Below are 27622 nucleotides of genomic sequence, written 5' to 3' on the forward strand. Positions count from 1 at the left end.
GAGAGCACACTTGTGAAGATAACCACAAAGTAATTATTTGTTTAAGCAAGTTCCAGGATTTTATTGAACAGTTTCTGCCCTTATGAAGAAGAATTTTCTTTCTTTCTTTCTTTCTTTCTTTCTTTCTTTCTTTCTTTCTTTCTTTCTTTCTTTCTTTCTTTCTTTCTTTCTTTCTTTCTTTCTTTCCCCCTCCCTCCCTTTGTCCTTGTTTATCACTAATTATGACTGGGAGACGTGAAAAAGGAAGCATGCAGTAAAGCCCAGAGTGGGTTCTTCAGTGGCACTTGTAACTAGTAGCCAAGTTAGAAAACCACTTTTCACCCAAAAATGTGGGAACTGGGTGGTAGAATACACCAGGTTCATATGCAGAGAACAACAAGCAATGTTATGAATGGCTCTTGTTAACGACGATGCAGTTACATTATAGTTGCAATACCAAAATTATGTCTACAGATTTGAAGATGTAGAGGAGCTGTCCGACATTTCACTATTCCAAGTAAAACAGATGGATATGGATGATTTGGTTATGTACCTAGGTCTGGCAGACAGCTCTATCACATAGTTGCTTGGAGGGACCATTGGAATAGGTCAGCTTTTGCAGAACCAGTGAAATTATGTATGGCTTTGGTTTCTAGTGAGGACAGACATTTGCAGGGAAAATACACACAAAATGGCTACTAGCGTCTTTCCATCTCAAGCCACATGGCACATGTCGGAAACAAAATCAGTCCACAGGAAATTGTTAATTGGACTGGTCCACATTCAACTGTCCAGTAACTGAAGAGACAGTCATTTCCCAAGAGTGTTCTGGGAACTGGGTCTGGACAGTTGGTGACTCCCATTTGTCAGTCTGCTGCTTAATGTTTAGAGGAGGGATGGAAAGACAAGCATCTACAGAATGCGGCATTGGCAGCATGCTTCCAATCTTGTTGATAAGTGCAGTTGATTCCAATGGAAAGTGTAGTTCTACATAGGATTACCAGGGCCTGCCCTTATGAAGAATATGCCTTGTTGAGGTGTTGAGTTTGGACATGGACTATGCGGGTTCACCCGTGGCTAAATTCGGTAGGATGATCTTCGAGCCTTGGCAAGGTTGGCTTGAAGGTTGCCATGTGGCATGTTGCGTTCTTCCTCCTCACACACAAACTGCAACCCTCCACACACTCCAGTGTTTGCTGAGCAGGAACAGGGCTTGCTCTCAAATAACATGCGTTGAGGCTCGTAAGTCCAACTTGGAAAGGAATCGCAGCGCATGACTTGACGGCTGAATAAAAACACGCTGCATCGGTTGCACAAACGACAGATGAAGCGGTAGTCGTCTCGTTTCCTCCCTCCCCCCTCTGGGGGGGTGTGCAACTGCAAAGCCTACAAAACGCTACTGAGCACACCACCCGCTGTGGAAAAACCACCGCAACTATTATAAGCAAGACCCTTTTCTTTTCTTTTTTTTCCCCCAACAAAACGCATGGCTTTAAAAAGGAGAGGAAGGTGGTTTCACTTTGGCAGGGAGCGAATAGACCGAAATTCTCAGCAGCACGAATTAGAGCCGTGCCGCCTTCCACTGACCCATTTTACAGTGAGTGAAAGGCGGGGCGGCGGAAAAGAGGGGCGAAAGCAGCAGCCTCCGAGTTTTTATGTTGTGGCGAAGGGGGACTCATTTTCCTCCTCCGGCGCGCGGAGCGATTTCTTCTCCTACCGCCGGTCTGTTCTAGTCTGTTCTCTGCCACCGCATGTTCTCTGAGCCACCTCGTCCTGAGGCGGCGCGGAGGATTACCGTTTGTGAAAAGTCTCCGCGAGGCTCGGAGGGGGCGTGGCCCCAACGTACTTTTACTAGCCTCTCCAACCGCCGCAGTGAGAGACTCTGCGGAAGGCGGGCAGCCTGAGGTGGAGTTGTCTGCAGCTGCGTGTGCGCCTTTTTTTATTCTCTCTCGCGCGCGCTCTCCTCCCTTCCTCTCTGTCTCGTCTGACGTCCGCTGTCGTGGCCCCTTCCCGCCTTTCTTCCAGCGTGCGCGCGCACGCCGGAGGTCCGTCTCGTCGGAGCAACGAGGGGTGCTGGTGAAGCCGCCATCTCCTCTTGCAGCCGTCGCCGCCGCCCACCTTTTCTTTTATTTATTTTCTTTCCTCCCTCTCCCCTTCTCCTTGGCCTCTCTTCCTACTCCTGTTCATCAGCCTCACATAAAGGAACACGGCGCTCCCCACGCCCTTGAAGCGACAGCCTCTCTCCCCCCTCAACAGCCCGGAGGCTCCCAATATGAACGGCATCGTCTGCGTTGAGAGACACCAGGTAAGAAGGAGGAGGGCGGGAAAAGCTGGGGCGAACCCCACGGAGCAGCCGAAAGCTGTGCGGTGTTGTCTGGCCCCAGCCACCGTGGGGATCAGGGTTGGAAAGCTGTAAACTCGTCGGGATTTGTTCCCTGCGACAGCATACATATACACGAGAAATTGGGCTGTATAGGTGCTTGTGTGTGAAGGTGCGGGGTCAGGAAAAAGGGACATGAGAGAAGCCATGTTGGATCAGGCCAGTGGCCCATCCAGTCCAACACTCCGTGGTACACAGTGGCCAAAAAAACTAAGTGCCATCAGGAGGTGCACCAGTGAGGCCAGGACACTAGAAGCCCTCTCACTGTGCCCCCCAAGCACCAAGAATACAGAGCATCCCTGCCCTGGACAGAGAGTTCCAATGATAAGCTGTGGCTAAAAGCTGCTGATGGAACTCTGCTCCATATGCTTATCCAATCCCCTCTTGAAGCTGTCTATGCTTGTAGCCGCCACCTCCTGTGGCAGTGGACTCCATGTGTTAATCACCCTTTTGGTGAAGAAGTACTTCCCTTTATCAGTTCCAACCTGACTGCTCAGCAGTTTCATGGGACAAAACTGCAAGGATGCCTAGGAGGGGCTGAGGGGTGGGGGTAGTCTGGCACACTTGGCCAGGTTGTGAAATTCACAGCTGTCGTGAAGGTAGAATTCTTTGAAAACGTAAAACGTGCTACCTGAGGGAGGTAAGGGAGAAATACTTATAGGGTGTGTGTGTGAAACTGTGTCTCGGAAACATTTTAGAGGCAAGAGGTGTGTTATGTGTGTCTTATGAGTTCTGTGGTTTGGTGATGATGCGTTTGCTTTCCTTGAAGAAGGTTCCAGGTTCAGCCCCAGACAGTTCCAGTTAAAGGGATCAGGTGGTATGCGAAATGAAAGACCCTGGAGAGCTGCTGCCAGTTAGGGCAGATGGTGCTGACCTTGAAATGCAGTGAGGAAGCTCTCATGTAGGATGAGGAAGATTTGTTTCCTTATTTCTTAACTGATTTTGACAGCCTTGGTGTGCAACATGGGCATGCTGTACTGGCCAAGTGCGTCAGAGTCATGCTCTTTCTTCTGAGTTCAGGTGTGCAGTGCTTTCCTGGCAATAAAAATGTGTATATGTGGCAGCAATCCTGGCTAGTCCAGTACGTCCTAGTTCTTAGCATGGGTGGGTGTTGTCCTGTTCCATGTAGTTACTTTTCTGCTTTATCATAAAAAGACACAAAGTGGGTGTCAGATTCTCACGCTAGGTGTAGCTCTTTTTGTTGATTTGGCTGAGCGACAAGGGATTTGCCGGGCTCTGTGGAGTTAGGTTGTGCAGGACTCTTCGTATAAATCCTTCGGGATTTTGAACTCTGTTTCTCTATTCCTTTTGGAAACTACTGTTTATGCTTCATTTGTAATTGACTACTGTGGCAACAAAATTATAGGCAGGTGAATTTTTCTCTGCTGTCATGGAATGTCAATTTTCTTCACCTTTAAATTAGCCTGAATTGCCCGAAAGATGTCATCCTCACTGCCCCAGTAGCTGAAAGGATATGAGTATACTTGCTATGGCCTTTATTATAGCCAGTTCTGAAAAGATTGACTTTCTAAAGCTTTGAGGAAGCCAGGGTTCATTCCTGTGTCTCTTTGTCTGGGGTGAGAAAGCAGACTTTTCTGATGGGGAGAAGAGAATTGGCAAATACACATGTGATGTCAGAGTTGCTGGGAAGCAGGACAAATAATTACAGACAGTGAACATTACATGCGTTTTAAGTAGATTTTTCTATCCCCTTTGCCACTGAGCTTCTTTGTTCCATCTTCACATTTCCACATTCTGTTGCCAAGTACATGGAATTGAACAGCGTCTGCTCCAATGTGTCTGCTGTAGCTGGAGACAGGATTGGGTGGAAGAAAAGCTATAGTAGCCAATCAAAAGGTGATTATAAAGCAAGGATGTATGTGTAGGTAGGAGACAAGGCCGCAGTACTCTTTAGAGGGGCTGTCTTCTACATATTTGGCTTTTTGTTTTGCTTTAAATCCATATATATTTTGGATTACTGAATAAACACATATCTGCCACCCTGCTTTGCATTCCTGTCATTTCCTACCCATGTGGTCTGTTAGACATCAAGGACAGTGATGAAACTACTCATTTATCCAACCTTTTATTTCAGTTACGTGGATAACTATAAGCATACAGTGGTTTATAATGTATCTGCATAAGTTGTTTCCCTGTTCTTTTCTTTGATAGTCCATGATACCCTTCATATTTTTTTACACCTGTTCTGAGAAATATTTTGACCACTGGAAGGAAAGAGTAGCTGGCACATAATGGAACTGTAGCACTTACTCTGAAACAAAATCAGGTTAAGCTTTACATGTTACATGCTTACACTGCACTGAAGCATTCGCAGCACTATTTTTTCTTTTTTGGAAAACTGTTGGAGGTGGTGATTTTCTCTTAGAACAGCAGAGTGGGTGGAAGGAGGTGTTGTCCTCTTTTCACAACAGCCAGTTTTTCAGCTTAAAATTACTGTCCTTCAAAGTTGTTTCCCTCACTCCTGCCAGGATCCTGTGGTGCAAATGTCTTATCCTGGGGTGAGTAAGCGTGTGTCTGAAATCTCTCTTCTGCCCTTCCCATATTGAAATTGTAGTCAAGGTAGACTTTCTTGTTTGCTTTTTCAAAAGGAATTGTTTGGGTGCTGTTATACTGATTTGCATGCTGGCTGGGGCTGATGGGAGTTGTAGGCAAAAAAAATCTGGAGAGCTACCCCTGGCCACCCCTGGTCTATTCCCTTGCAGTACCAGTGTTATCAAGAGAACCTTTTTTCTAAAGCATAGTAATCTTTTAAAGACTGCTTTTTTTTGTAAGCTGAGAAATGTAAATGAGTCAAGTTTCAGGAAAGTGCCAGACTGTTTTGGAATAAGCTCTTTAGACCAGGGGTGTCAAATGTCCAGCCCACAGGCCAGAACCAGCCTACCCAGGGCTTTAATCAGGCCCCTTGGATTCTTTTTCTCCCCCTCCTGTCTTCACTCTTTGAAGCTCTGAGGCTGTCCAAGTTCCAGCTTCTTCTGCCTTGTCTTTGCCAGCTGAAGCAGAATCAATTCAGAGCTTGCAAAGCTGCAAAAAAAATGTGGCATGGACTTTCCATTAGGTCTCTGTGCCCAGACAGTCTACTATCAGGCACAGAGACTTTAGTGAAAAATCCATTCCGTGTTTTCCTTGCAGCTTTCTCTGTACTGCGATGTATCTTAATGGAGTGGAGCTCAGTTTCACTTTTCAGTGTTTATATGGCCAGTTAGAACAGGGGTGTCAAACATGTGACCTGGGGGCCAAATCAGGCCCCTGAGCAACTGGCTGTCATCTGCTTCCTTCTTCCTCTCTCTTGCTTCCTTCTGCATCACAGCTTGCTTTTCCAGGCTTGCTCAATTGCACAGGAGATACAGAGCAATGCCTCTGTTTTCCCCCTTGGGGAGGAAGGGAGGAGGAATAGCTTGCTTTGCCAGGCTCTCTCAGTCGCACAGCAGACCCACAAGTGCTAATGTTTTAAGTATGTTTTATTTTAAGTTTTTAAACAAATCTTTAATTGTGTTGTGTCCTTTATAAAGTGTATATCACTTCTACCTGGCATTACATTTTATGGCGCACAGGTCTCATTTATGTCAGATCCGGCCCTTATAACAAATGAGTTTGACACCCCTGAGTTAGAAGCTGTTCCTTGCTGGGATTGTGTGACCTTGCAAATAAAGAGTTGGTGCTTTGAGCCAGAAAGTCTCTGCTGAATGGACCTTTGAACTGGTGCCCAGCGAGTGCTCTAACCTGGAGACAGGGGGAGAAGCTTGCAATGCCTAGCCATTTCCTGTTTTCCTAAGCCTGGAGCATTTTATATTTTGGTTTATGGTTTTAGTTTCTGCTGTGATCCTTGTGTTTTTTCTTGATATTTTATTTTTAAAATTGCATTGTCAAATCCCACTATTCCCCCACTGTTCTATTTTAAACAAAACATCACAAGAGTTTTAAGCATGTTTGTATTTTAATAATATATGTAATTGTGTTTTTCTGTGTCCTTTATAAAGTTTATATCTCCACTACCTGGCATTACATTTTATATGTATACCCTGGTCCCACAGGTCCCATTTATGTTAGATTTTGCCCTTGTAACAAATAAATTTGACACCCCTGCTTTAGACCATGCTGTGGGTCGCGCATTCAACAGTTTTTCATTGTTTTCTCTGAGTAGATGGATCATAAGCTTGAAGGTATTTAAAGAATACATTTTCAACAGTAGTTATTTTTACATATGAGTTTATGAAAATTTAAGATATTCTGAAATGATGTGATAAAAATTAATTCTACATAGTTTGTGCACTTCCATCTTTGGAGTTTTAAAAGAATTTTTAAAACCAATTATTGTTTGAGCCAGTTAAAAATTTAGGTATAACTTTAAAGTGGGGGGGGAGAGTGGTTATTTTGCTTGGATTTTGATTGGAAAGAGGTGAGAAGTTGAATGTTGATACTCTTGTAGGCTGGATACTAGGTGCTTAAGTTATGTTGGATATATGTTTCTGTAAGGTTTTTAATGTTGTAAGCCACCCAGAGCCCACTTGTGGGTATAAATAGAAAAATTAAATTAAGAGTAAATTGCTCTGTATATGAGTATGTGAACTTATTTTGATTTTATGGTGTTTCACTGGTAAATGGCCCTAAGAACCATTTGGGGTCAAAAAGTAGTCTATAAGCAAGTGAAATAAAATCTCCTGAAGATTTTATTTCACTTGCTTATAAATCTTCAGAAGATTTTATTTCTTGGACATTTTATTTTCCAGTGTAAAGTTTAGAAGTTACACAGTAAGGTGAAGATGGATAGTCTTGAAAGGGTGAAATTGAGCTAGCTTGTCTAGCTGTTCCAATGAGAAATAGAGGGACCCTGGTGGAAGTTCCTTCATCAGTATTTATTAATAGTCTCTTGGATTTTCTGGGGGTGACTTAATTTGAAAATAGCAGGGAACCTCGGGAAATAAATTGCAGAGAAATAAGGGCATAGTATAAAAGTTGATAAGCAAGATTGGTTTTCTTAGATTTCAAAGTGATAGGCATCTGAGTATTGCTTCTTGGTGGGCTGTGGAAACAAGAGAGGCTGGTCACTTTTTTTAGTTAATTGCTTGATACTTAAAGTAGTCTTGAAAAGGCCAATTTGAGTTAGTTACAGTATATTATGGAGTGCTGACTTCAAATGCTAATCTGTCTTCTGAACCAAACACACCACCTCCAAGATCCTCCCCCCCCCAAAAAAAGCCCCTCTAATAGATACGTCAATTAAAAATATAAAAACAATCAGACACTCTCAGCCTAATCCACTTCAGAAGGTTATTGTCAGGATAAAACAGAGGTGAGGAGAATGATGTAAGCTGCTTTGGGACCCCATTGGGGTGAAAGGGTGAAAGATAGCATATAAATCCCCGTGGTGTATAATATATTGCTTTGTGAATACAAATTATTTACCACTTTGCCACCAATTATTGTATTACTGTCGACTAATAAACTGCCAGTATAGGAACACAGAAGGATTTGTTATTTATTGGTCCTGGAGCTTATGGCATAGATAGAGAAGGTCTTTGGAAGAGAACTATCTCCTTGGTCTTGCAGAAATACTGTTTCTTTTCAGCTCCCTTACCAATTAAAAGTCCCCACTGCATTGCCTCCGTCATTTCATTATTCTCATTATTTTACATAAAAACTTACACCTTGATAAACATGGAAAAATTACTGAAATGGACTTCACAGAAATTTCCAGTGCTAAATTTTTGCAATGCATTCTCCGTTTCTAAGGATTGATTGTTTCATAAAATTACTAACAATTAATTGATGCCATTGCAAATAAGGTCAGCTATTGAAAGCCACATTATTGTCTATGTAAGTTAGATCACAACCAAGCTAAACATTTTATTCATATGTCTCATCTTACATGGTGGGAGGGGTATTATAATCACCGCTCTGATATGTAACTAACAGGAAAGTAATGTGGTGGAGAATCTTGGTAAAATTTAGGTGCCCCACTGAAAAGTGTTAAATTCTCTTGAGTGGACAACAGCATCCACTGCATATCATTTTTTCTGATACTTAAATAATTAATAGTAGATGTATATTAGACATGTCTTTATGTCTAATCACAATTCATTGTGATATCTGAACTTGGGTGCCTTAGCAAACTGGGATCCCCCTCCCCCCTCACAAACTGGCTTAATTCAGCTTTAGAATTCTGATTTGTGGACATGGAGAACCCCTAATTCGTTAAAGTATTTGAATCTAAACACCACAATAAGTTATGGTTAGATGAAGACTTCCATAACTGGGTAGTCTTTAATCTCTGGTCTGTACACAAAGGGAGGGAGGAGGAAGAGGGTATGTGCGAATGTGAGGATGGCTTGAATATAGCCTTGACTGTACTGGATTACTTCAAAAGTACAGTTCCTTTCGAGGGTTGTAACTTCACACATTTATATATTATAGTAAAAACAGTTTGTCCAAGATATTGGAAATTATCACAGCCCCATGAGGAATGATTTTTAAAATGTAGGAAATAAATAGCATCAATAGAAAAGTTGGCCTGTCTAGCTCTGTAGAGAGAGAAGCTTTCAAATATAATTGGAATTGGTTTCAGAGGGTAGCCGTGCTGCTGTAGAACAGTTAGATTTGTGTTGAATAGCACCTTATAGACCAACAAGATTTTGCGGGTATAACTTTCAAGAATCAAAGCTCCTTTAATCAGATGTGACAAAGCGACCTTTGACTCTTGAAAGTGTATACTCTGAAAATCTTGTTGGTCTTTAAGGTGCTACTCAACTCAAATTAACTGGTCAGTGGAATTAGTTTACCTTGTTTTGCAGTCTATTTTATACAAGTCTGTTACTGAAAAAAGTTATACCAGTGTTTGTGTTGACAAGTGTTAGTGGTTTAAGAGCTTTGAAATATTTCTTTAGAAAATTGTTTTCTTAAATCAGACTCAATCCAGGAAGTACTACAATGCAAACTTGTTAAAATTTAAAATGTTAAAATTTACTGCTGTCAAAGTCTGCTCGGTTACCTATAGTAGAATTTACCACTGTCCATGCAGCTGTGTGAAGAATTACCATAGTAAAAAAGCACTGTTTAACTCTGCCTAGGAATGTATTGTCAGTACTCTCAACACAGATCGTATTACTGTGCTTAATACTAAGTACTGAGGCTCCGTCCATCCCTTGTTGATGATGTGCTCTGATTGTACACAGATATAATTTATTAGTAGATTGCCTTGTGCACGTCATAAAAATCCAGTTGTTGTGAGCTATTGCTATAGCACAAGTACATTTAATTTTAACTGTTCTTGACATTTCAAATAAATGTAGAGTTACCCCTGTATGTCTATGAAAACTTGCATTCAGAATGAAAACACTGCAGTTCAGTGTACCTTAAAGCTGCATTTGAGAATCAGGAGCAGTGCTGGGTGCAGCATCTGTGGTCTGCCATGAAGAGGGGGTTATGATTGAAAATCACCACCCTCTCTCTTAAGGTTGGGAAATTAGCTTTAAATTCCTCTCACTGGTTGTTTTGCTGTACTACACTATTGGAATGGTGGAAAGTTTTAAAGTTTATGGAAATACCGTAACTTTTTTTTGAGTTTCTCAATGTAATTTCTGTTCTGTTACAGATTATGATGCATGACTATCACAGAAGAAGTTCATGTCTATAGCTTTTAAGGATTTTATTACATCGTTTTGAAGCCTGATAGTTTTGGAGCCATCCATTTAGAAGACAAATCTCCCTGCAATTTTTCCAAGTTCTTGTTCATTGAAGAAGGAACATAAGTAAATTGACGCATTCTGTTAACACACAGCAGCATTATTGGAATATTTACCGTCTTCTATTTACAAAATTACTGCATATATTTAGTTGGTAAGCTTTTAATTAAGTATATGGATATGTTTTATCAGTTCTTGGGACCTGATGGGATGTATATTAGTCAACTCTATAGTAGCTAAGAAGGTAGATTTTACTAAGGTTTTCATGTATTCTGCTTTATTATAATCTTTCAATCCTTGTTTGATTATTAAATAAGTGGACTGAGCAGATTTTAATAATAGCCAACGGATAGCAAAAGTATGTCCATTTTTTACATAAGCTGTTGAATTGGAAAATAGAACTATAGTTCATCTGTAAAATACTGTATAAAGAAGCTGGAATATGTAAATAAATTCAAGAGTAGTATCCCCCCTCCCCCTTCCCCCCACATACAAGCACATTCTGTCCTTTGAGGACATTTGTTTTAATGGGTTACTGTCTCTTTCTGGAATTGAAGAGGAAGCCACTAGTGCTACACTGTGGAAAGAACACAGCACTAAGACTGACCATTTGTCATCTACAGCGCTATGAGCTGTAAGGCTTGAAGTAAGAAAAAGAAGGTTCTACAGCATAACCCTGTATTAAACACACAATTGGAATTAAGCCTATCATTACTAGAGAGCCAGTTTAGTGTAGTGGTTAAGTGTGCGGACTCTCATCTGGGAGAACCGGGTTTGATTCCCCACCCCTCCGCTTGCACCTGCTGGAATGGCCTTGGGTCAGCCATAGCTTTGGCAGAGGCTGTCCTTGAAAGGGCAGCTGCTGTGAGAGTCCTCACAGGGTGTCTGTTGTGTGGGATGAAGGTAAAGGAAATTGTGAGCCACTCTGAGATTCAGAGTGGAGGGCAGGATATGAATCCAATATCATCTGCTTCATCTTCTTCTACTAAGGCTAATGCATAAAATTACTGAAGGCTCAAAGATAAAGTACTATGTATACAGTTGTCATAGGCTGCACTAGGACAGCCACTTGCAGGATTCTGATTGAGGAGCACTAGGAATGTGCTGTTTGCATGGGTGCAGTATTTGTTTTCCTCAAGAAGTGGCTGATCATAAACTAAATATAAATTAAGCACGATTTGTCATAGTTTGATGCACATGCAAAAGTGGGAAGTCTGTCTGCATTACATATTTTATTTGAATTCAAGCTACTTGAGGGGGATATGGGAGGCTTGCACCAAAGTGGTTCTTGAAATTGTGTGGCCACTTGTGTGCATACACTGGTGGAGGAAGAGAAGACAGTATGAGTCCTATAACAATTTCCCTATTGACGTGGCACTCAAACCTGAATGGATCATCACCAGGTTCCAGTCCTAACATACACAAACATATAAAACTCTGTGTTTTATTTCTTGTATTACTATGGAGTTTTAAGTTTCTTGTTGGATAAATATAACAACAAAAGCATAAAGCTGTTTTATGGAAATGGGGTTGCACTTGATTACACTAAATAATATAAACATTTCCCTTTTCAGCTACGGAAACAGCAAGATGATTCCTAATGGCTATTTGATGTTTGAAGATGAAAACTTCATTGAGTCATCTGTTGCCAAGCTAAATGCTTTGCGCAAAAGTGGCCAGTTCTGTGATGTTAAACTCCAGGTAAGTTAAAATGAGTGGATGTTTGTGTTTTGAGGTTTTCAGTACCCTGGAACAGTCTATTGTAGGACTGTAGAATATCCACTTATTTCAGAAAAGATTCTTTAATGTACATACATTGATTATATTAACTGCACAATCTTCAGCTGAATGCAGCATGAAGTTCTAATAGTTCTGTGCATTAGTTATTTAAAAATATTTCTATATTGCCTTATAACATTGCTCTTGAGATGATGCATGAAAAATGCAAATCCCAATTAAAAAGCCAAAAGTAGCAGATTGTGGGAACAAAGAAGAAAGTTTTCATGTCCAAGGTCTGGGAAAACAGTATTTTTGCCTGGTACCTAAAGCGCCAAATAGTTGGGACCAAGTTACCAGATAACGGAGCAAGTTTCACAGCTGTGAGGGCTCTGTCACTGGAAGCCACCAACCTTAATGCAGAAGGTGGGGACATGCAAAACAGAGCTTGTGCTAGTGATCTTATAGGTACTTAAGTAAACAAGCAGTCCTTCAGCTTCTCTAATCCCCAACTATCTGGGGCTTTAGAAGCAAGAGTTGTGCCCAGAAACAAATTGGCAACCAGTGTAAGTTTGTTCATTATTAATATGTTCCCAGTAACCCGTTGCATGAAACCATCTTACAACAGTTAGTCTCTGAACTTTTCCTGGACATCCTCACAAATCTAATCTGTATATAAGCATAAAATGGACAGCTGTCCGAAACATGCTTTTCCAGGCAATTGAGTGGCTGATGAACAATCAAAACTGGTTAAAAAGTGTGTATGCTATAGATATATACAAGTATTCACTTACACACAACTGATCTCATAACACTTTCCAAGTTCAAACCTGTTTTATATGGAATACAGCCCTATCCAGTACTGGCTGATACCTCAGTTCCACATGCATTCTGAGCATTCACTAGGTTGAATCCTTTGCAAACATTTTCATTTTCTTAATTATGGGCATGATCCAATCAAAGTTGTGAATTCTTTTATTGTAACTGATTTTACTAGTAGAGATTTAACCTTATCTTAGCTGCCTTGTTCAAATCAGTGAAATTTAAAAGTGCTTATTCACAGGCATAAATGAAAGGAGTCCATTTTCTTTTATCAGTTGGTAAATAAGTGTATAGCTTTGTAATACATTGAGTAATATTTCATTGACTTATATTTTAAACATGTTTTACCTTTATAAAGGTTTGTGGACATGAGATGTTGGCACACAGAGCAGTACTAGCTTGCTGCAGTCCTTATCTGTTTGAAATCTTCAATAATGACAGTGATTCTCATGGAGTTTCCCATGTGAAGTTTGACGATCTTAATCCAGAAGCTGTTGAAGTCGTGTTAAATTATGCCTATACTGCTCAGTAAGTGGTAGTTTTTGTATTTAATATGTATTTGATATTCAAATCTCCATTCAGAAAAAAAAATCTTACAATAATTATATAATTTTAACAGATTGAAAGCTGACAAAGAACTGGTGAAGGATGTATACTCTGCAGCAAAGAAGCTGAAGATGGAAAGAGTCAAGCAGGTATAATGTCAGGGCCCTAAAAAGGGCTGTAGATGTATTTGTATGGCTTGAGAAAAAGCTGGCTTTAAATGAACACCAAGCGTGATTATATGCTGGGGAAAGATGAGAATAGGCATGTTAATAATATATCAGACTTGGTGTATGTTCTCTATACATAATCAGTAATGGTTATAAAATCTTGATTATACCAATCCAATCACACCTTTATTGGCATAACGAAAAGAGATATATAAAGACTTGTCAACCAAACAACAAACAGATATGTCTGTTCAAAGCATAAAAGGCTAAACTAAGATTAAGATCACAATAAAACCTGCTTAGAATAATTTTTAACAATTTCAGCCAAGAATTTGGCAACAGCTTTTGTGATATCGATTATGTTGTCATTTAATAGGAAACGGCAATCAATCCTATTTTATTGAATGTAGGACAGTAAGGAAAGACTGTCTAACAGAACCTTCCTGAGATTAGTATACAGTTGGCAATTCAATAAGATATGCTAGATGGACCCGCATAGACAATGTCTCTCGCTAAAGGGGACTTGAAGAAATCTCCCATAAAGAACATTGGAGGGAAATGCATTCATCCTAGCCAGCATAAAAGCTCTCCGATGTTGCAGATTATCTAGTTCAGATAAACATTTGGCCATTTTCCTGGCCGTCTGATCATCCAAGTGAGGCAGGAGAGTAGGTATAATATTGGACAGGACACAGTTTATGAGATTCTAGATCGAAGATTCTCTGTTTGATAAATCTAAAATTATAAGATTCATCAGATAAAAATAGATCGTCAATTGCAATTCCCATGTGTTTGAGCTTCGACATGATTCCATCTTGCCAAGCAGCATTATAAGGTCTCTTTTTAGGTAGTTGAGCAAGCTAGCTGGTTCAGTCCTATAAAATATCCGTAACCAATATTTAAAAGTTAAGAGTCCAAGCTTTTGTTTCAGAGATTGGCTTGGTCCTGAACAGATTACAAAATAAGGAACACAGTTGAGGATTCCTAAAAGTTGTTGCAGAAATGCAGCCTGGATGTTTTCTTTTTTTTGGTTCAGAGCATTAATCCACAGAGGGATGCCATACAAAATTTGTGATAGTGTTTTAGCATTAAAAGCTCTGATTGCAGCAGGCAAACATTGGTTACCTTTTTTATAATAAAACTGTTTAATCTGAGAGGAAAAACAACTAGCTATATTTATTATTCTGTTATGGTGAACTGCCCATTTGAGATTGTAATTAAAGGTTATACCCAAATATTTAAAGCATTTGGATTGCTCAATTTCCTGCTTGCCTATATACTATTAGGTAGTCCTAATATGTCCAAATGGTTTGACCAGGACTGCTATTCTTGGGAAAAGAAATTAAGAGCCTTATTTAAGGAAGCCCAATATGGTAGAGATCCACAGAAAAGCTATATGACTATTTAGAATGTAAAAAATCCTTCTTAGAGGTAATTGCAAATAAGAAGAAAAAGTATTTTCAACATAATTGGGACCAACTCCTTTACTCCATAAAATCTAATGATAGTAGATTTTATGGAGATTTGGAGATTAGTTTCAGACAGCATGAAGCCTAGAGCATTTGCCAACCCAAACATTGGGGAAAGGAGTGCCCTTTGAGGAACCCCACATACTAGTTGTTGCCTCAGGGACATTTCCTTGCTCAGTGCCACCCTTTGTCCCCAACCATGGAGAAATGAGGTAAGCCATTGCAGGGCTACCCCACAAACCAACTTTGGCAAGGTGATGAGTGAAAAGATCATAACTGTTGAACGCTGCTGGTTTGGGGTTTTTTAAAACTTTTTTTTAAAGGATACTTTCAGCTAATACTGTAGAATATTAAATATATTTGAGTGGAAGTTCTGTAGATTTCTGAAAATATTTTTCTGATATGAATGAAAGCTACATTGGTTCCCCAGCTAATTGTGCCGTATGTAAACACGAGTAATACAATAGTAGATTGGACCCAAAGGACATGGAAGAGAGAGGCGTTGCCCAACTGAAGACAAGGATTGTTAGCATTCTACCAATAGTGTTGCTTTCAATTTAAGAACCTTAATCAAATGGTGTTTTCTTGTTGATTATTATATAGCTTCATGATTGTAGAAGAGCATATCATAAAAATTTGGATAACATACAAATGTTTTTTTTAATTAGTAGGAAATATGATGATGTGCAAAATGTAGATTGTCTTGAATGTAGTGGCAGATGCACATTCTGTCGCTCACTAATACAAGTAGAAAGTGTGCCTTTAATGTATGGAGCCTCTATTAAAATTGGGACATAATTTTTATACCCTTTTTCAAGGTTTGTGGAGATTATTTGCTCTCAAAAATGAACGTTGAAAGCTGCATCTCGTATCGAAACTTTGCAAGCAACATGGGTGATTCACGTTTACTGAACAAAATTGATGGTTACATTCAGGAGCATTTGCTACCTATCTCTGAACAAGAAGAATTTCTGAAACTGCCACGTTTAAAGGTCAGCACTGTCTCCTCCTTCATTATGATATAAATGCAGGTTTAACACATTAATGTTGGGACATTAAGTAATGTTGTTTTTAAGTAAATAACAGAGTTTTGTATGTTTTGAATAGCTGTTATACCCAGAATTAAACTTTGTTGGTCTTAAAGGTGCCACTTGACTCAAACTTTGTTCTGTTTATCACAGTTACTGATTCTTTGTTCTTTATCTAGAACTAGCAAAATGCACACCATAATAAGGAGAGAATATCTCCTGTGGATATTGTAAGGACCTTGGTGTTGAGGGCACCTATATGCCCAGACCTGCCTTGTATCGCCCTAAGAGGCCAACACAGTGTGAGCAGTGAAGGGCAGATCTTGCCCTGGCTGCAACAGTGTTCCCACATGCATTACTTTTTATTACTGAGTTCAGCATTTTATTATTCTTCAAAAGGCTCCAAGCCTCTCGGAGAAGGTAAAAGGGTGCAGTTAGGAACATTTCTAGGAACTAATTTACCTCCCCATTCTTGAGGGACCCCAGTTGCTGTAATAGGGGAAGTTCTAGCCTCCTGTCAATGTTGCTTGTGTCTATCATTTTTCTTATATATAATAAGATGTTTTTGTGTTCTTGGTTGTACATTTGTTGAGAATAGTCACACCTGACTGGTGGAATGGTATATTCACACCTGACTGTGAAATTGTATGTTTCCTTATGTTGTCTTAGTAATTGTATAATGAGGTTTATGTGAAACATTAACCCTTTTGTTTTTGTTTTAAAATCCAGTTGGAAGTCATGCTTGAAGACAATGTTAGCTTGCCCAGCAATGGCAAACTATACACAAAGGTAATCAACTGGGTGCAGCGCAGCATTTGGGAGAATGGAGACACTCTAGAAGATCTTATGGAAGAGGTCAGTGTAAAGAAAATGAGATTTTGGTAGTCCATCACTAAGGTTTTTTCTCTGAAATTAAGGTTGATCCCTTTTCTTTTTTCTTTTTTAAAAAATTAAGTATTTAAATTTTACTATAGGTATCCCTAACCTGAGAAACTAGGGGGGTTCCAGGTGAGCTACTACCTAAACCGTTAATTCTGGTCTTCTAATCTCCCTTTTATTCACTGTACTCAAATATAGCATGTAACTTCTTAAAAATGGGGCGGTGGTTCTAAGGCTATATGTTCTTAATGCATTCCTTTACAGGGTTTTGCTTAAAGTGCAAAGTAGGTAAAAGGTTCTAATGGCTGTTCCTCCCCATTGATTTATCTCCCCATAGGTTTATTAACAAAACTAGGATACCCAAGGCTGAAGAACATAGAAGAAACTTCAAGTGTAATGACACGTAAAGAAGCAGCAGTCCTGCCCCAGTTCTCCTAAGAAAATCCGCTGTGGGCAGAGAACGATGATGATGTTTAATGGTGTTTACTTCTTTACAGGATATCTTTACTTTTGAAAAAGTGTTGTGTATAAAATGGCCGTAACAATAAGCCAAGTTCTGCTCTTGTTGGTATAAATCTGAAATACCAGCATTGAAAGAATTGCAGTGGTGGTCTACATTTCAAACTATTAAGAGAAATTTAATTGAAAAACTCCTTTCCCACAATGATAAACCAGATATATCTCACACTCATTTAACATTTTCTTAAACATTTTTACTCCATACTCATAGCCAAGGTTCTCAAGGCAGCTACTTCTGTACTTACACTAATGTGGAAGTAACACTTTTGTTCGCCACTTCACCTATTCTCCTGTTCTTTTATACTGTTTTTAAAATCTCAGGGGAAAGGTCAGACTTCCAGTTGCAGTTCTGATACATTGCGTATGGTATCTAGTAATGGACAACTTATTTTTCTAAAGGGCTAGTAGGATCCCTTTCATAAATCCACTTTTACTTGATTTACATATTATTATTGGGCAAAGAAAAATGTTGTATTGTGCAAATAAGAAACTTGTGTTTAGACAATAGCAAAAAATCTTGTTTGAGTTTGTTACCCTGTATAGCTTATTCTGCTAGATAATATACTTTGTATTTGTCTCATTCCTTAATGTTGCTGTATTGGAAAAACAGAAGTCAAGGAACCTGAAGATTTCTTTTGAGCTGAAAAAGCAAGGATCCATCATCTGATATTTGAAGATCTATCATCGTGAAAGCAACTTCCCTTTTTAATTTTGCCATTCTGCTAGATTGAGAGAAGATGACCTGAACTGTATTGGAAACCTTGTGGAGTCTGTGTACTATGTGCCAGTAGTTCAGTAGCTATGGAGACAGTAGCCACATGGGTGTTCTATTGTTTTGCAGGTTCAAACGCTGTACTACTCAGCTGATCACAAGCTGCTTGATGGAAATCTACTAGATGGACAGGCTGAGGTGTATGGCAGTGATGATGACCACATTCAGTTTGTGCAGGTACAAATTGCACACAGTCTGAGGTAACCTCAGGTAAAATTGGAAAGAGTAGTGTGGCACAACTAAAATGTTGTGTACTACAGGAACAGGAAGAGACAGTAAAGCATTAAGCACATGGGGAAATAGCTAACATTGATGGCTTGTGTGGTCTCTGCTTAGTTTGAGCTGCAGTTTAACAAAACTAATTTGTGTTAAATGTGTCGCTTAAGCAAGCAAAAGGCTAGTGTCTGGAGATCAAGTAAGTTCACTGAATGTTTTGCAAAAAAGTGTGAATAATAAACCAAAACAATAGGCTACAGATATAACTGAGAAAACTGAGAGGAATAAGGAGTGATCGTAGAAGTTTTGTATTCAGTCCTTCAGTATATAATGCAGTCTGTGGAAATAGTTTACTCAGTATGTGACTAGGAGGGCATCCTGACATAACTCTAGAGATCTTCTTTTGGAAATCTAGCATAAGGCACAAGCTGAATGTGTGCAGAGCAAATTAGTCATTTTGATAATAGTTCCACATCTTGGATGAGTCAGGAAGCAGCGGAATGAATTGATTACTGTAATGCTTTGCACTGATAACGTCATGAAAGATGTTCATTTTCTGGATTTAGTCCTTACCACTGTGGCTGTTGTGTTGGGTTTCAAAAGTAACATTGTTTTCACTTACAAGTATAGAAGAATTGAGAAAGTGGGGAACTAAAAGTAGAATCCAATTGAATGTAGTTCATCTCAAGTTTCAACGTAAATTGGTGTTGAATCTGGAATGTATAAGAAATGAAGAGAGATGGTTTTATAGTTATTGTAGCAAGTAGGGATGTGCATCTCAAAAAAATATTTTTACTATTTTTCTGACCTGGATATCAGGAAGCTTGAAAATACCAGTATTCCTAGTTATCCAGGTTCAAGTAATACTTTAATATTGGGTATAGCCCCCTCCTCCTTTTTTGGGATTATGGTGTGGGTTGGGGGGGTTTTTTGTTTTTTGGCTCCATTTATTCCCTATGGGAAATTTTTTTTTGGGGGGGGTGGAGGGGCTGTTTTTAACAGGGCTCCAGATTGCATAGGAGCTGGTGGTACCTGTCCTCTGAAGTACCCTTAGGTTTTGCTTACATTCAGTCAAGGGGTCCAGTTCTGTGGACCCAGAACAAGGTGCCTAAAGCATCCTCCATTGTTTCCTATGAGGAAAAAAGCATGTTTCCTATGAGGAAAAAAGCATGTCAAGGCAAAAGCCAAAAGCAAAACACATTTTGAGCATGATGCATCAGCAACTGGTAAAATGTCTCCTGTGAAAAGAGAACGAACCAGTCCAGCAAAACCAGGGAGTCCCAGCAGAACTGCAAACCAGTGTGGCAAGCCCAACAGAACCAATGTCAGTCCATAGAAGCTCAGCAGAACTGAGTGTGGCAACACAAGCCTAACAGAACCAAAGTCAAACCAAAGAATCCCAGCAGAACTTGACCTGTAAAACACATGCACACACACTAACATCGGATCCTTGAATGTGTAATCCCATCTGCCTGTGACAACTGCCTCCTTTACCATTCCCTCCAGTTGCCTGGGAAACCTGTGGTGGGGGAGTGGGGGAACAGACTGCCTTAGACATCTTTAAAGTCTAAACTGCCAGCTCCAGATATGCCAAATATATTTGGATATATTTAGGATTGGATTTATTGGCTTTGGGAGACACCCTCTGATGTGTGTTTGGATCCAGATATAACCAGAAAATACCAATAAGACTTTTTCTGGGTATATTTTTGGATTGAATATATCCAAGTGCGCATCCCTAGTAGCAAGTATAATTTAACTGTTATTTAGTGGTGGGAGGTTTTCACTTGAAAAGGTAAAATGTTTCCTGGGGTCTATTGCTTGGAAGTCAGTCAATTGAATATTCTGTATACATATCAGTAACTAAGATGTAGATCCTTTGAAGATAAGCAAGCATTGTGTCATTGTTTTAAAAAGCTGCATCCCCAGGTATGCAACAAGTTGTCTATAAATTAGGTTGAAATAGACTAAGAAATCTTTGTGTAAGTGGTTTTAAAAACAAGATTTGCAGTATGCAGACTAAGTCGTGCATAATCTATATTGGCAAAGAAGCTGTGCTACATAGCTTTGTTTCTTAAATATGAACAGTACTTAGATTTGCTTTTGGGGGGGTAAGTGCTGTTTGTTGTGAAGTTTTAGGAAGAGCTTAGCAAGAACTTTGGGCCTGTACAGGATTTTTTTATACAAGCATTAAACTAAGGATGTGCATCATCTTTTTTTCACAATTGTGTTGAATTCATGTAATCTGGTCTTCAGATATGTGCAGGCACAGTTGTGCACACTTGAAACTATTGTAGTGAGGCTGATCCACTGTTCACAGCTATACTTCAAAGTAATGTGAGGATTTTCAACCTTCTCCAATAGAAAGTATAATGTGACTTCAAAGTCACTCATTTGATTAAGAAGTTGGGGAGTAATGGGACAGGAAGAGAAATTGAGTGGAACACTGTAGAAATGTTTTTGTGAATAAGTAGAGCTCTAGTGTTGTGTAGATGTGTCATAAATGAGGCTGTACAAAGATGGAGATCTTTTTTTTTTAGTTTTGTGGATTAATCCTGACACGTAAAGGCAGAACAAGGTGTGCTCCCTGGCTAGGTTTCTGTAGCTGCCTTTTGATTTTGCAGAAAAAACCACCACGTGAAAATGATCTCAAGCAGATAAGTAGCAGTTCTTCTGGAAGTCTTTCTCCAAATGCTGCTGGTCAGAGTCCTAAACACGAGTGGAAAATTGTTGCCTCAGAGAAGACCTCAAGTAAGCAGAATTTTGGTTGAATTATGCTTTCCCTAGACCCATAATTGACACCTGTGTTTTAAATATGCAGGTAGTGGAAGAGAACAGCATGTCTTTAGTTTGTTAGATGTAATTCATTAGTAAAATCTTTGCCCTCACTTGTTGGATGAAAGATAAAATTAGGCTATTAAGGGTGTAATTTCACAAGTCATACTATCTAATGGGAGAAGTACAACTTCAGTAGAAGAAACATGTTTGAAGTTTGGTATTGAATAAGCGCTCATTTGTGTTCTTCAGATAACACCTACCTGTGTCTTGCTGTTCTGGATGGTGTGTTCTGTGTGATTTTCCTTCATGGCCGTAACAGTCCCCAGAGTTCTCCAACCAGCACTCCACGATTGCTAAAAAGCTTGAGTTTTGAGATTCAGCCAAGTGACCTTGTAGAAAAGTCCATGTCTCCTATGCAGTATGCTCGATCTGGATTGGGGACAGCAGAACTGAACAGAAAGCTCATAGCAGCAGGTAAGCACCGGCTTTACATTCTTAGATATAAAACATTTTGCATATTTTATGTCCATGTATAGTAATTTTGCTGAGTAAGTACTATTTTTAGTCTCTGAGAAATTAGCATAAAAGGATATGTTCAGTATTGAACTACATCTTGCGCACTTCATTTACTATTAGGAGGTTACAACAGAGAAGAATGTCTGCGCACTGTGGAATGCTATGATCCCCAGAAGGATTGCTGGACTTTCATTGCACCAATGAGGACACCAAGAGCTCGGTTCCAGATGGCTGTTCTAATGGTATTTGTGTAGTGAAGAGCCACTCTCTTGACCAGTAAACATACTGCTTCTGTTTATGTGCCAGATTATGTTCAGATTTTTTTTTTGAGACATTATTGAAAAGCATGTCTCCTTAAGCAAGTATTAGTAGCTTGGGAGCCCCATGTGGTTTTTTTGACATGCTATGTGTTGCTCTTCCCCTGTGTGGCATCCTTCCCATGTTCCAGGAAATTGAGCAAGGTCATTAGCCAGTAGAGCTTGTGGTTGGCAAGTGATTCCCACCTTGGAACAGCTGCCATAGAAGGAACTAAGAGAATGAGTAAGCTTGTAAGCATCCCTGAGCTGTAGGCCTTCCTGCAAAGATGAAAGTAAAGGTCCTTCTTTGCAGCTTCTGTACTCTCATCTGGGGCAGCTGCCAGGAAGAGAGCAAGCTGATTGTAGGGAAGAAAGAATAAAATTATCACAGCAGCCACCCCAAAAAGAAGAAACTGACCATAGTGGGGATGAGAGCTTTCTCCAAAGCCATCTGATCTTATTGGGCACACTGGCAGTCTCACTCCCAGAGAGTGAAACTCAAGAGATGAAAAGTGCTTCTCACTCCAGATATATAAGGGCTAAATAAGGGTCAGTAGTGTTGGTTCAACAACCCTATGTGCACAGAGATACTCTAGTAGTTTAAAAAAATAAAGTTTTGGGGAATACACACAGGGCATGCATTAGTTGTGTGGCTCTTTTGGTTGTTGGTAACTCTGAATGTACCTCTCTGTAACTTATGAAGTACCTCTGCCCTGAGACTAATTTATTAGACTTACAGGTTCATAGCACAACAATATGCTTGTAACAACATAACTTTTATTTAGAAGTTTCTATAGTCTTGATTGTTTACTGATAGAGTTGATCAGATTTCAAGCATGCATATTTATCTGCATAATTTAATGGATTGGTGGGTTTTTTCCAACTTAGGGGCAGCTGTATGTTGTTGGTGGGTCAAATGGCCATTCAGATGACTTAAGCTGTGGAGAAATGTATGATCCAGAAATAGATGACTGGACTCCCATTCCTGAACTGAGAACCAACCGTTGCAATGCAGGTAGAGTCTACAAATCCCCATGAAGCTTATTTTCTCTTTGTAAGCCTTCAAACAATAAATGTGGATTGTTGATTGTTTTTCCTATGCCTAAACAGGAGTATGTGCTCTGAATGGAAAGCTGTATATTGTTGGTGGCTCAGATCCTTATGGTCAGAAGGGACTGAAAAACTGTGATGTCTTTGATCCCGTAACAAAATCATGGACAAGCGTCGCTTCAGTTAACATTCGTAAGTACATAATATGGTGATGGTTTGAATGGTTTAAGAACTATGTGAAACTCTTAAGGTCTGTATAGTAGTAAGTGGCAGTGTTTGCCTAGTGGCAGGGCCAGCCCTGAATGTGAGCTTCTGAATCCAGAAAGCCTCCAGAAAGTGGGTTCAACTTCTTTTGTTGCACGGAAAATGAATCAAGTTAGAATCATTTTAAGCCTGATTATGCTAGTTACCTTAAATATATTGCCATTAACTGGCCAGTTCTGACTTATACCATTCTAAACTTGTCAGAAAGCCAAGAAGCCATACCAGGCAATTTCTTGGGAGTTAATGTGAATATATATTTGCCACATTAGGGCAAATAGTGGTTTCCTAGGGTTGTTCCTGGTCAGGGAAATAGCATGAGGAGAGGTTTATGTGCATGCATCCTGGCACATGTTGTGGTCCTGATTGGAAGCTGCTCCCAGCATGCTTAGTTATTTTTTAAAAAACATGCTTTTCATGGAATAGGTTTGGCTCTAACATAACTGCTTTTAAGAGGCTGTGGAAGGAACATTAACGTTTAAGCAGTTATTTTTAAGCTCCTGTGTTGCTTTGATTTAACAGGTAGACATCAGTCTGCTCTATGTGAACTTGGTGGATATTTGTACATCATTGGTGGAGCTGAGTCTTGGAACTGCCTCAATAGTGTGGAGCGCTACAATCCAGAAAACAATACCTGGACTATAGTAGCATCTATGAATGTGGCTAGGCGTGGAGCTGGAGTTGCTGTTCTTGATGGTAAGCCTGGGGTGAAGAACAAAATAAGAGCCTTTGTTTTTGCCCTCTACATGAAGAAAAAGGTGTTTTTATTGTATCGTGTCTCTGTAACTGTTTTCAGAGTGGCCATAACTTGAGAATTCCTGCCGTTGTCTCTTGATGGTAAATTGTGCTAAATGGCTGTGTTTGACCATATGTTATAAGGGGTAGCATAGGTGTCTCTTCTATTACTGATCCTTTAATTATTATTTTTTAATTATTTTTTTTAGTAAGATGCATCAACTTATTATTCGTATTGACTATTTGAACGGTGGTTTATACATACAAGAATAGTATTGCATGGGGATGGAATTTTTGTAGCCTCAGAAAGCTTTCTGATCAAACTTAATCTACTTTTAAAGATTTAACAGCATAACTACCATCATTAATAACTTAGCAAAGCAGAGTTTTATATTTAACATTTATGGAAATGTAAAAGTACAAAATACTTTTTGATTTGCTATAACAAAAATTGTAAATATACCCCATACTTTAGGAATTGCAAACTGTTGCACCCTATGATAGCATAGCAAATTATCTTTAATTTTTGCCATTGGAAAGGAAATTAATGTTGCAGGGAGAAAACACATTTCTGTAATAAACAAAAATTGAACTTGAACTCTCCCATAGCTTCATAGGACTGTCAGCGTTAGATATATTTATATCATTGAAAACAGTGAATTCTAATAATGTATTATCGGTAAATGCATATAGCATATTGTTGTCAATATTGTTTGAACAAAAAGTTTCATGAAAAAAGTTGTATATGTCTGCAGTGTAAGATTCCCCCCCTCCCGTGTTGTTTCCATTGGAAAATACTTTTGAGTGTGAAAATACTCATCTTTTTTTTCATTTAAAAGAGAAAATTTTTCATAAGAGTTTTTTCTCCTCAGTACTTCCACAAATTTTCCATCAATTGAAAAATCATCTGGGGAAAGACTCCCCTCCCCCCCCCCGAGCCTTCAGATCTTCAAATCTCTATTGCAATATTCTTGTATATCTGGCAGCATTCCAGCTTCTGTTTTGTGACAAAATGCTGTTGTTTTTGCACCTCTCCGCACACATGGAGTGTGAGGTTTTTTGAAAACTTTGAATTACATTACAAATGTTGACTACATTTGGAGGCTGTTTCCCCCACCACCCCACCCCTAACAAACAACTAGGATTCTAAGGCCACAGTTTAATCCTGGTTAGAATCTTCCCTGTGCATGGAAATAGGCTTCACTTTGCCCAGACACTTGCATTCAGATGTAATGGTGAATGTGAGCCAGGCCAGCCTTAGACAGTCTGGCATCCTAGGCAAGGATAACTTCTGCCCCCCTGATAACATCACTGAGTCACATGGGAGGTGCCCAATTCAGCACCCCTAGAAGGTCAGTGCCCTAGGCAATTGCCTAGTTTGCTTAGTGGCAGGGCCAGCCCTGAATGTGAGCTTGATTTATGGCTTCTGAATCCAGAAAGCCTTTAGTTGTGCAGTGAATATAAGGGAAGGAAGGAAGGGAGTGTGTGAACACAGCAACAAGCTAAATTTCTGCCAACCACTGATAATTGATTGGTTTGTGATGTGATGTTCAGCTGTTAAGATTCTCTGTTCATTGAAACAGAAATTCACTAAAACCAAATTTATGGAATTCAGACCTAATACAAATCTGTAGGCTAACAGAAATGGGATTGACTTTTAACTTCAGTTTAGCCTGGCTCATACATGTATGAGGAAGAAGTGTTAGACTTTCATACTACGGGTAGAAGATCATTTTGGAATACTTCCCTGTGTTGAAAGTCCCCACAACAAATGAAGATGTAAAACTTTTCTCCCCGTTAGTTTTTTATTTGCATGGAATTTTTAATGCAAAAGAATATTTCAGTACTGAAAGCTTACTGCCATGTGTGAATAAGATTGTAGATGCTTTTTCTTTATATCTTCTCCCCATTCCCAGATGATTATAGCTGGGTAGAAAATAAGTGATTGAAGAATCTTCAGTGACTCACTTCTTTAGTGAGACACAGGAAGGAAGCTTGAGGCCCTCTTCTGGATTACACCATCACCATATTTTCTATTGCCATGCTCCCTTTGATTCATTTTTCAAATGGAGGCAGTTCTGGCTGTTTTACTGATGATACACAAAGTTACACACTGTTGAGGTTCAGTTTTTCATAGTGTCAGGTCAGAGCACGCTGGGATAAATGGTAGGGAGTTTTCTGAAAATTTGCAGCCTGTTTCTGCTGACTGCAGTTGAAGTTGTTTTCAGGGAAAGGTGGTATGTAGGAGTGAGTCTAGGTATGAAGAGGCAAATGCATCTTTATGAAGTGTCTGAGTTGGAGACATCGAAGTTCAAAATAACACACACACAGAGACAAAATGTTTCTGGGACTGTGGAATGCTGGTTTGCTAAACATTTACTCCCTTTCACTTAATAGGAAAACTTTTCGTTGGTGGTGGCTTTGATGGTTCACGTGCAGTCAGCTGTGTGGAGATGTATGACCCTGCTAAGAATGAGTGGAAGATGATGGGCAGTATGACCATTCCAAGAAGCAATGCAGGTTTTGCAACTGTGGCCAACACTATTTACGCAGTGGGTGGATTTGATGGCAATGAATTTCTCAACACTGTTGAAGTCTACAATCCAGAGTCAAACGAATGGAGCCCATACACAAAGATTTACAAATTCTGACTAACATAAATCTCCTTAAAACTAACAGGCTTAGTGATGTAATTGTTTTAGTAGAGGTACACATGTGAATAGGGGTGGGGAGGGTTTAAAAGGTTGCCGCCAGCAACACAAAGCTTTTTGCATATTGCATACTATTAACATGCTGTACATACTTATGTTTAGAATACATAGTGTTTTGTGTATTAGAATTTGTTAGTCTCTTGAAGTTGGTAATCCCGAGAATTAAAAGTGATGGCATATCGTTGCAGGAGCTTCCCCCAATGTTTGTTTTGCCAATTTGCACACATAAATACTTCTACATTAGACCTTATTACTGGTGCAGGAAGGTAATAGTCTTCAATGTGAGATACTGCTTTTTAGGCCTTGTTTGGGTTTTTATCTTCAGTAACTGGAACAATCTAACAAGCCTTATTTAAATAGATAAATGGCTTTATTTAAAAAAAGCTGTCACACCTGCCAATTTGACTGCCTTTTATAACTTTTTATATGTGTATATTCAGACTATGATATCCAGAATTGAAATGAGATAAATGGATTGAAGCAAAAAGACAATCTCAAAGTTTGTAGACAGGAGTGAGACTTAATTTCCCACTGCGTGAGAGCTTTTAAGTTTTTTCTTTGCTGTAATGTTGTATGAATAGTATGCAGTGTTGATTTTGGATAGATTGGAGTAGAATTCTTGAACATAGCTGTAATGCAAGTGAAGAAAAATTTGACTCTGAAATCCAGTGACTATAGAGTGATTTTCTGTATGGTTGTTTTTGTTACAACTACTAAAAATAACACTTAAAGCTACAAAATGTGTGATGTGTTAGCAAGGGTACCTATCTGAAATATTGTTGGATAAGTTTGTATCTTTCTACTGCAAGTTGAAAATGTGTTAATACAATTATGCTTTCACTTGTTTAAAAATGGCTGTTTGTATTCTCTTTTTTATCCTAATGACCTATAAGGATTGATTAGGATAACTGTTTGGTAATCCTGCACATCTTCATGGGTGCCAAGTTAGCAGTTGTGTTTTGCATTTTCTTAGACACGCTCTACGGTGTAACGAAATACTATACCACAGGCTTTGCTACACCATTTGTATTTCTTTCCTGAATCAGGTAATACATTATATTAAAGAATTTTCTGGAATACTA

At 39.3% G+C, this 27622-nt stretch overlaps 1 protein-coding gene across 1 annotated transcript; it reads left to right on the forward strand.

The window, feature by feature from the left end:
* Positions 1 to 1244: 1244 nt before the first annotated feature.
* IVNS1ABP (influenza virus NS1A binding protein) lies at positions 1245 to 27622 on the forward strand. Its single transcript, XM_060232394.1, has 15 exons — positions 1245 to 2284; positions 9969 to 10213; positions 11634 to 11760; positions 12956 to 13125; positions 13217 to 13292; positions 15598 to 15771; positions 16537 to 16662; positions 18047 to 18154; positions 20818 to 20944; positions 21221 to 21445; positions 21608 to 21729; positions 22672 to 22798; positions 22894 to 23025; positions 23617 to 23790; positions 26227 to 27622. The coding sequence occupies exons 3-15, from the start codon at positions 11650 to 11652 to the stop codon at positions 26478 to 26480; spliced, it is 1926 nt and encodes a 641-aa protein (XP_060088377.1). The 5' UTR covers positions 1245 to 2284; positions 9969 to 10213; positions 11634 to 11649; the 3' UTR covers positions 26481 to 27622.

Source organism: Heteronotia binoei, chromosome 2 (assembly GCF_032191835.1).
Source record: "Heteronotia binoei isolate CCM8104 ecotype False Entrance Well chromosome 2, APGP_CSIRO_Hbin_v1, whole genome shotgun sequence".
NCBI classification, from domain to species: Eukaryota; Metazoa; Chordata; class Lepidosauria; order Squamata; family Gekkonidae; genus Heteronotia; species Heteronotia binoei.